The sequence below is a fragment of the Sapajus apella genome, unplaced genomic scaffold (assembly GCF_009761245.1).
Source record: "Sapajus apella isolate SASKATOON/1434 unplaced genomic scaffold, GSC_monkey_1.0 scaffold19, whole genome shotgun sequence".
Classification (NCBI taxonomy): Eukaryota; Metazoa; Chordata; class Mammalia; order Primates; family Cebidae; genus Sapajus; species Sapajus apella.
In genome coordinates, this window is record NW_022436959.1 from 3024492 (window position 1) to 3034984 (window position 10493).

At 38.6% G+C, this 10493-nt stretch overlaps 1 protein-coding gene across 1 annotated transcript in view; it reads left to right on the forward strand.

The window, feature by feature from the left end:
- The window catches only part of DPY19L1 (dpy-19 like C-mannosyltransferase 1), a 121622-nt gene extending 111385 nt beyond the window's left edge, over positions 1 to 10237 (forward strand). The window contains exons 21-22 of the mRNA XM_032286816.1: positions 808 to 933; positions 7348 to 10237. Of these exons, the coding sequence (XP_032142707.1) occupies positions 808 to 933; positions 7348 to 7504 (283 nt within the window). The 3' untranslated portion in view covers positions 7505 to 10237. The remainder of the gene's footprint in view (positions 1 to 807; positions 934 to 7347) is intronic.
- The last annotated feature ends 256 nt before the right edge of the window (positions 10238 to 10493 follow it).

The window sequence follows — 10493 nt, forward strand, 5'->3', positions numbered from 1 at the left end:
ATATCGGCTCACCGCAACCTCCGCCTCCTGGGTTCAGGCAATTCTCCTGCCTCAGCCTCCCAAGTAGCCGGGATTACAGGCACGCGCCACCATGCCCAGCTAATTTTTTGTATTTTTAGTATAGACGGGGTTTCACCGTGTTGACCAGGATGGTCTCGATCTCTTGACCTCGTGATCCACCCGCCTCGGCCTCCCAAAGTGCTGGGATTACAGGCGTGAGCCACCGTGCCCGGCCGGGAATCTTATTAGTATATTGTTTTGCGTAACAACAGCATATACGTTTTACAAATAAGCTTTTTCATTAAAAAATCAATCTTACCAAGCTAATTTCCAGACCAATTTTGTTGAATAAGTTTAATTTTTCTTAAATCTAGAAATAAAATGAAGAACCATTTAATGTGAGTTATTGTTGATGTCAAAGTTGAGACTTTTGCAGCTTCAGAGTAGCCCTGTAGTTTGTTTGTTGTAGTTCATCCCTGTTCACACACAGGGTACCTTACTCTTATATGTGACAGAGTAGTGAAGAATTTAAGACAAATAAATAAGTGAACAGACACAAAGAAGACCAAGTTTGGAAATGTAGGGATGTGTTAAAGGTGACCTTCTACTCCCATGACTTGTCCTCCTTCTGCCTTCTGCTTTTGACCTCACTGATGCCCCTTAGCAGGAACTCCCATGAGGAATTTCCTCCTGACTGGATTCTTCTTCGTCGTCTATCTTCTAGTCTCATTCACTGCTTTCTTCCAAATGTGTTGATTGTATCTTTTTAATCTTGAAAATTTTGTGCCCAATTATTTTTCTTTAAAGAGCCAGAACAAAAATAGTATATTCAATGTATAGTCGGAAAGCAGCTGAAGAAGTGAAGCAAGAACTGATAAAGTTAAAAGTGAATTATTACATTCTGGAAGAGTCATGGTGTGTAAGAAGATCCAAGTGAGTATCAACACAGTCAATATTTTATAATCATAGGACACGAAGGTTAATACAAGCACATGGCAAGTGCTTTGCTGGTGGCAGGAGTGTATATATAACATTTAATAAAGTATAAGTGAAAAAAATTTTTTTTTGTTTTTGAGACAGATTCTCACTCTGTCGCTGAGGCTGGAGTGCAATGGCATGATCTTGGCTCACTGCAACCTCTGCCTTCCAAGTTCAGGCAATTCTCATGCCTCAGCCTCCCAAGTAGCTGGGATTACAGGCATATACCACCACACCCAGCTAATTTTTGTATTTTTAGTAGAGATGGGATTTTGCCATGTTGGCCAGGCTGGTCTCAAACTCCTGGCCTCAAGTGCTCCTCCTGCCTTGGCCTCTCAAAGTGCTGGGACTACAGGTGTGAGCCACCATTCGTGGCCTGAAAAAACTTTCTAGATAATGATTTGGAGTCTTTCTTTTCTAGTCTTTATAAATTTCTTTCTTTCTTTTTTTTTTTTTTTTTCAAATAATGATTTGTGTGTATATACTACCTTAAAGAGATTTTATTGGCACTAATTGATAATCTCCCAAATTGTTCATATTTGCTTTCGATGTTTAAAAAAAAAACCTTTTAAAGTTAGATATATATATTTTTTTTTCAAAAGACTTCCAGGGTCTGAAACCAAGTAATGGGGAGCCTTATTTTGGTGAAGTCAGGCAGCTGAGCACCAGGGGCCGCATCGTCCATACTGTGTCTCTGTGCTACACTGTGTCCTGTTGATGGATGGGTTACCCTGTTAGCATCAACTCAGAATGAAACTTTTCTTTCCTGGCATCTCACATCTTATTTGAATGGGAAAATAAATGTACTATGACCCACATTCTTTTGGTTTTATAGTTGCTAAAAGTTCCTATTTCCACAGAGATGTTTACTAAGCTGAGTATAGCTCCAAGCTACAGTAAGATCTTGAAAGCAGATGTGAATCTAAAGTTATCTAGAAACCTGGCACATGAGTGACTGGACAGCAGGTGACAGTAGCCTGCTTTTAATGTACCAAAACATTCACTCCATGAAGAGCACAGTACAGAAACACTTTTATCAGAAATAAATGCTGTTTTATGGAATAATAATATTTTTTTAATTCTTTATTACTCTTCAACTAGAGATTGTTATATTTATGGCTTAATCATAACTTGCCCAACATATATTTCAATGACACATACGGCATTAAGACGAAATTGTTAAAATAGTTCTGTGACATAGTATCTACAGTTTTGCTCATAAGGAAACTAAAATTATTGATCATAGAATGATTTTTCTATGTGTATGTGCTACATGGTTGGAATTCAGTCAGGATTTATAGAAAATGTTATTTTGTAATAATTTAGAAAATGCTTTAAGCAGTTATGAATACATGAATATATGTGAAATTCACATACTCACCTTTAACATTGTTATATAAATTTAAGACAAAAAAGTTCTAAGCATTTCATAACAATCTTATGAGGAAATTATGTGAAATGAATGGTAGGTTGACATTTGTAGTAGGAAGAACTCAGTTCTTAGCATAGCTTTCTACCAGAATTGGGATCTTCTTTATTTCTTTGGACTTCACTCTCTTGAAACAACTGTAAGTTATTGGAACATAAAAATAATGTTCATAACCTTTTTTCTCCAAGCTAACAATGAGTCTTGATTCGAGAGTCTTCATTTTTTCCTAGATCCTACATGGAGTTTGAATATATGAAAGTTGCAGAGGCTTTGTGCTTTAGGGTGTTGGGAGAGCTCCCTGGATTTGCATAGCTGTAACAGTCTCGTGTTCGAGTAGGCAGAGCACTGTTTTACTCACACAAGAAGTGATACGAAGGCAAATTTAGGAAATATGGCAATAAACTTTGCACACTAAACAAAATCAGCAGACATTGAACTGACTTCAGGTCACTTACGAGCACTCAGACTGAGAGTTGGGATACAGAGGAGGGTGTGCTGCATTTCCCCATCCAGACCTTGACTTGCAGTTATTGTGGCTGTCACAGCAGGAGTTGAGTGGGAAGAAGCTATGAAAGTGACTCTCATCTGTTTTCCCCGCTCATTAAAATGACACCCTCCCTCTAGTACAAGATCTAAGCCAGGCTGATGACACGCTGTCAGGAAACCTTGATCAGGTCCACTCTGCTTCAACCTTGACACAAAACAAAAGCTGTACTTTCTGCTGCAACAGGGAAGCAAATGGGGCATTCAAATAGGAAAGAAAAGGGAAAAGCAACTCATACTTATCTAATGTTTACAATTAGAATAAGAAGTTTCTTGACAAAGCTTTCCGCCAGGTTTGAGATCTTCCTTATTTCCTTGGTCTTCACTCTCCATTTCAGTTATGTCATCCTGAAACCCCTATAGATTGCTGGGACATGAAAGTGTGTCAGAATAGGGGAAGCAGATGGGGAACTTGGATAGGAGAGGAAGGGGAAGAGGGACCAATATTTATCTAGTGCTTAATCTGTGCCTGGCAGTTGGTGAGCACTATGTTTAAATGATCTCATTTACAAGTGGCTTAATTGTATGGCTTGATGATTCTTTAACTATTTGACACTGTTTAAATATAAACACTCAAATATATTTGCATGCAAGTTGTAGATTAGTTTTTAATTAACTACAGTTCTCTGCTTCCTTTTATTCCAATAATAAAATACATGCATTCAGAAGAAAATAATTTAGATTTTCACTAATGCTATTTGCAGATGGCTGGCCTGGGGAGACCTTGGGAAACTCAGATGAGGAATAAATAGTGTTGCACAAGGCAAACAGAGCTTCCCAAGACAGCTGTTTGCCCTCTCTTTTTCCTAAAAGCTGTTGAACTCAGGAAAACTGTGGGTCATTCTCTACTTCCTCTGTGTCTCACTCTCTTCCACCATGGGCCCTCAGTGTTATAACAGTTCAGCCTTGATGTGTATGAAAAAATTAAAAGGCCGGGCGCGGTGGCTCAAGCCTGTAATCCCAGCACTGTGGGAGGCCGAGGCGGGTGGATCACGAGGTCAAGAGATTGAGACCATCCTGGTCAACATGGTGAAACCCCGTCTCTACTAAAAATACAAAAAATTAGCTGGGCATGGTGGTGCGTGCCTGTAATCCCAGCTACTCAGGAGACTGAGGCAGGAGAATTGCCTGAACCCAGGAGGCGGAGGTTGCGGTGAGCCGAGATCGCGCCATTGCATTCCAGCCTGGGTAACAAGAGCAAAACTCCGTCTCAAAAAAAAAAAAGAAAAAATTAAAAGGTAGAAAACCCATACCCAGCCATATTACCATAGGTGTTCAATGTCAGTAGAAACCAGTGTCAGCAAGGGTGTGCAAAAAGTGTGCACTTGAAGTGTCCCTCTTCATGGGAACACTCACTGGCTAAACATTTCTAGGTGATAGTTTGAAGGGAAGGTAAAAAAAAATTGTGTATTCCTTTGACAGAGTGATAATTTGCCTCTAGAGCAGGGGTTCCCAAGCTTCCGGCCGTGGACCAGTACGTCTGTGGCCTGTTAGGAACCTGGCCGTGTAGCATGAGGTGAGTGGAGAGTGAGCAAGCGTTACAGCCTGAGCTCTGGCTCCTGACAGATCAGTAGCAGCATTAGATTCTCATAGGAGCACGAACCCTACTGTGAACTGCACATGTGAGGGATGTCGGTTGTGTGCTCCCTATGGGAATCTAATGCCTGATGATCTGAAGTGAAACAGTTTCATCCCTTCCCACTCTCCAGTCCATGGAAACATTGTCTTCCATGAAACCAGTTGCTGGTCCCAAAACGGTTGGGGACTGCTGCTCTAGAGGTTTAGCTTGAAGAGGGGAGCTCGGCACAAGGCTGCTTGTGGCTGCATTGGTTTATAATGGGAAACAATTAAAATATCGATCTGTAAAGAATTGGTTAATAATACATATGAGAACAAGCAGCTATTCAAAACAATAGAGTAGATCTTTATGCACTAACATGGAAAAATCACGCCACATTTTATTGTTTAGAGTCCCAGAATAATTCCATTTTTGTAAAAACAACTCAAGCGCATCTGTCAGGGTTCTCCAGAGGGACAAAACTAATAGGATAGATGCATATATGAGAGGGAGTTTATTAAAGGAGTACTGACTCACACGATCACAAGGTGAAGTCTCACAATAGGCATCTGCAAGCTGAAGAACAAGGAAGCCAGTCCAAGTCCCAAAACCTCAAAAGTAGGGAAGCTGACAGTGTAGTCTTCAGTAGTGGCTGAAGGCCCAAGATCCCCTGGCAGACCACTGGTGTAGATCCGAGTCCAAAAACTGAAGAACTTGGAATCTGGTGTTCAAGGGCAGGAAGCAGCTCCAGGAGAAAGATGGAGGCCAGAAGACTCAAGTCAGTCTAGTCCTTCCGCATTCTTTTGCCTGCTTTATTTCTGGCCATGCTGGCAGCTGATTAGATGGTACCCATGCAGATTGAAGGTGGGTGGACCTCTCCCAGCCCACTGACTCAAATGTTAATCTCCCATGGCAACACCCTCACAGACACACCCAGAAACAATAATTTGCATCCTTCAATCAAGTTGACACTTACTACTAACCATCACAGCATCTGTGTATATAATTACATCCATGTCTGTATTTGTGTGCATGTGTTTGACAATGGGTAACAAAATGTCCAGCAGATACCAAATATTCTATGTTCTCACTTATAAGTGGGAGCCGAGCTACCAGGATGCAAAGCATAAGAATGATTTCGACTGTGGGGACTCAGGGGAAGCAAGGATGGGGGTGATGAGGGATAAAAGATTACACATTGGGTACACCATACGCTGCTCTGGTGATGGGTGCACCAAAATCTCAGTAACTGCCACTGAAGAACTTATCCACGTAACCAGAAACCACCTGTTTCCCAAAAGCTATTGAAAAAAATATATATTTTTTAATATATATTATATATAATATAAAATATACATATATGATATATATCTTATATATATATATTTATATATATATATATATTTATATTTAAAGGTCCAGCAGGATATATGCTGGCTTGTTTATAGAAGTCACCTCTGAGTAATGCCATTGGAGATGATGGTGACTCTCATTTTTTAAAATTTATGTAGGTCTGTATTTTGGTATTTTCATAATGACTGATTACTTTCAAGTTAAAGATGTTGTTTGAAAAGGGAAAGTGATATACGTTCCTGCTACAGTGTTTGCCTCATGGTGGAGAGTGAGGGAGGGACTGCTACTAAACATAAAAGGGACTCGGGAATTCTTTTCCCCTTATTTAAAAATAAGGGAAGCGTTATGATCAAACATGAACAGTTGTCAGTTCTCTATAATTTCCCCATATATATTTCTGTTTTAAAAATTTCTCAAAAGGTAGATAGCAATATCCAACAGTTATATCTATAAAACTGTTCTTGATTTAAAATAAATGGTACTGTTATTTTGAGGGTCTTGTTTAGGCAAATGTCACATGATACAAATTTATACTGTTCTTTATAAGGATATATTGTTTTTGAGATTTAATTATGTATTTGGCTAAGATGTATGCTCAACACTACCAGAATTTCTTTAAATTGATTGACTCTACAATATTGACTGTCCAGTTGAGGATGTTTCAACCTACTGATTTTTTGACTTTATGACAGTATTAAAGCCATATGCATTCATTAGAAACCGTACTTCAAATACCCATACAACCATTCTGTTTTTCAGTTTTAGTACAGCATTCAATAAATTACCTGAGATAGTCAACATTTTGTTATAAAATAGCATTTGCGTTAGATGATTTTGTCCAACTGTAGGCTAATATAAGTGTTCCTAGCATGTTTAAGATAGGCTAGGCTAAGCTGTGGCATTGAGTAGATTAGGTGTATTAAGTGCGTTTTCATCTTATGATGGGTTTATTGGAACATAACCCCATGGTAAGTTGAGGAGCATCTATACAATGAATGCAGCTTCCCTGTGAACTAAGCATATTTGCTCATTATAATTTTTAAAATCAATATTATACCTTTTTTTGTGTGCTGGGCATGGTGCTAGATACCTGATCTCTCATAATCCTCACAACAAACCTATGTCATGGTTGTTTATTTCCCCATTTTACCAATGTGAAAACTAAGACCAGGGGACCTGCTCAGCACCGCATTCTTGGTAAGCAGCTAAGGCAGAGTTTAACTGAGATGTCTCTTACCCCAACACCCAGATATATGTGTCTGAAGGTCTGTTTCTTTCCCTTATCACCTTTGCTGCATTCACCTTGTTCTAAAGTGAATCATGGCAGCTTATAAAAACATAAATACATAACATAATTCTTCAAAAACTAAGGAATTTAAGTGGAAAAAAAGGTCAGGAAATGAGATCAGGAATATAAGAAGTACTCTGCTTTATCTGCAGTTATATAATGCACATTGATTTTTAATGTGTACATTGATTTTTCTAGGCCTGGTTGCAGTATGCCTGAAATTTGGGATGTAGAAGATCCTGCCAATGCTGGGAAAACTCCCTTATGTAACCTCTTGGTGAAGGATTCCAAACCTTACTTCATCACTGTATTCCAGAACAGTGTTTACAAAGTCCTAGAAGTTGTAAAAGAATGACTGCTACATGAACTGCTGCCCACGGACAACTACATCAGTAATGGTTTTAATGTTTCGCTAAGTCATGTGTTGTTGATATCCCAAAAACTTTTATAGGTAACTGTTTTCAAATAGAAAACGTTTTATTTGGTCAATCTGAATGTCATTCTAATTATAAAAATGACTTACACCTTTATCAATTGGTTACTATTTCAATGCACCCTTTAAAATTTGCTATGCAAATGAGTATATGTTTGTATTTGACTTTAATATTTGCGCTAAAGTGAGCAAAGCTACCTGTATAAAGAAAACACAATGGGTCATGAGAAGCATGATATGAAAATACAGGACAATTCTGACTGTATAGGGGCTGATTTTACAGTGTAAGAACTATTAATGCCCTTGCTTCTTTGTTCTGCCTTTTGCTCTTGTCTTTTGGACATTTCAGTGATTATTGTAAGTTCTTTGGTCATGTCAGCCCCTGTCATCAACTTGAGTTCCAGTAGATGGGGCAGACATGAGTGTTTGCTGTGTAGAACTATCTATCTTACTTCCTTGTGCTCTTTTTGTTCTCTGTTCTCTTGTTCATAAAGCTTCTCCTGCCCATTATTCCAAATTCTTGGACCTAGTGGTTAGGAAATTTCCTTAACTTCTAGCCATTTGGCATTATCATGTCTGTCTGTCTGTCTGTCTGTCTGTCTCTCTCTCTCTCTCTCTCTTTCCCCACCTCTCCTTCTCTCCCATTCTCCCCCTCCACCTCCTCCCCGCCACCGCATTTTCTGTCAAATAAGTGCTGTTTACTTATTTAGTTGCTTGTCAAGTACTTATTCTTGGTTTTAAAAAAATTAATGGTAACTGTATTTTTCTCATTTTTTAGCATTATTCAAATGTTTATATTTTAATACCTTTAAACCACTTTAAAAGTTTTTCATGTTTAATTATAGTTTTAAGAAAAACTATTTTGAACAACTCCAAATATAGTGCATCTAGAAACTAATGTATATTTGAGTATACATAATTTATAGCGGAACAGTAGACTGTTGTACATGATAATTTTTCTTTTACTATTAAGGTACAATAAAACATGACTAATTTTGCTGTCAAGAAAGTAAAGAATAATGATAAATGGAGTTTTTATATTTTGCTTTTAAGATTGCCTGCCTTTAATAAGACAAAGCCTTAAGCCTTATGTTATAATTTTGGTTCAAAAAACTATCTTTTCAGTATGAGAAATGAGTATATTTTGTCTTCCTTTTTAGTTTTTTTCTTCCTGTTTATTTTTATTTTGAATTTCTACACCTTCTTTGAATTTCTTGTATGAATTTTTGTTTCTTAGAAGTTAATTTATGTGAAATGAGATTCTTCAAAACGATGAAACCTCATAGTTCTGAGAAAAGGTTTTAGGGTTTTAAATTCTAAGCAAACCGTGACTATGGCTGACTACACATTTAATTATACAGCTTCTCTTTCTTAACCACAGGCAGATTAACTTAATTGTGGATTGTCCTTGAGACCTTAGTCCTCAGGATGGTTTCTGGTGACCACTGCTGGAAGCCACTGTTCTCTTTCTACCTTCTTACCAGAGTCCAAGGGCAGGCCTAGTCTCCGGGAAGCAGCACCTTGCTGACATGAGTCAGCTATAAAGGCTGGGAGTGTGACCTCAGAGAAGCACCACACCCCAGCCCTGCCCCAGTGCCCAGAGCTGCAGCTCCCAGGGACACTCCTTCCCTGGAGGTGGCCCAGGAGATGGACTCTGGCAGTGTTCTTCAGATTTGTGGCCGCTTTTTGTCATTTGCTGGTTGAATGTTTTTATTTCTTAGGCTTTTGCTAGTTTTAGAAAATAGAGAAGCAGCCGGTGATATGTGGATTAAGAGCAACATTCAAACGATGATGCACAGCAACAGCAGTCTAGGAAAATGGGCAGTGGACACTGGAGGCTGAGGATGGGAGTCGACATGGGCAGGGAAAGGGGAGGTGCTCTCTGCTTATCTGCGATTGTTGCTTGCCCGAGTGTGGCTGATTTTGTACATCCAGCAGTTACAATTTTTAAAAATTTTACTTTTACAGTTACCTTTCTGTTTTTCTCACCTCCTAGTAATTTACTTCCAGATAAGTTCACATGTAATAAGTAGAAATTCTGTACAGGAAAAAGCATTAAAAATGCTATTGTAACTGTTTCATTTGCTGGGAACCATTAAAAGTAGTGTAAATTAGCTTTTTCCAGAAGGATCCTTTTATAGCAGTGTTTATGAATGTAGCCCCCAGCAAAATGCGGCTATATATTAGGGGAGCCAGTTTGGAGCAGAGGCCTGAAGGTCCCTGCTATGCAGCCGTGGCCACAGCTTGCAGCACCAGCACTGTGGGGCATTCGCACCTTTATGGCAATGCGGAGTGGTAGCAGGTTCCATAGGTGTGACAAAACAGTATTAAATCTCAGTGTTTTGCATATTTTTAGCATTTAAAAATATTTTTGCTTTAATGTGAGGAAAGGATAAAAGAAAGTGATCAAAATAGCTATTGCTGTGACATTTTAGAAAACAAAGTTGGGGCTGTATTTCTGTAAAAAGATAACCCTCTAAAAATGCTTGGCAAAAAAAGTATAGTGTTAAGATAGGCCAGCGATATTAACGAGAAAGTGAAAGGACGCATCAGGAATAAAGTGTTATTGCATAGGGGTATTGTATTTTTATGAATTTTATGCCAGTTGTTTACATGTACTATATGTGTTAAATAAAAAAAGATCATGAAAAATGAGCTAAGTGTTTTTCTTGTTATTTTCATTTCCACTTTGATTGTGAACATGTATAGCCTTACTTTGTAGTCAGATAGCCATGAACTGGTTTGAGTCAGATTGCAGTCCAGAGAAGAGAGGGAAGGATTATAGCAGTGGGGTAGACTCTTTGGTCTTATTGTTGGTAGTGGTAGGTACTGAGATTATCCAAACTTTTCCTGTATTTATGGTAGAGTCACTTACATTCCTTTACCCTTTTCATCAAAGGACACAATAATT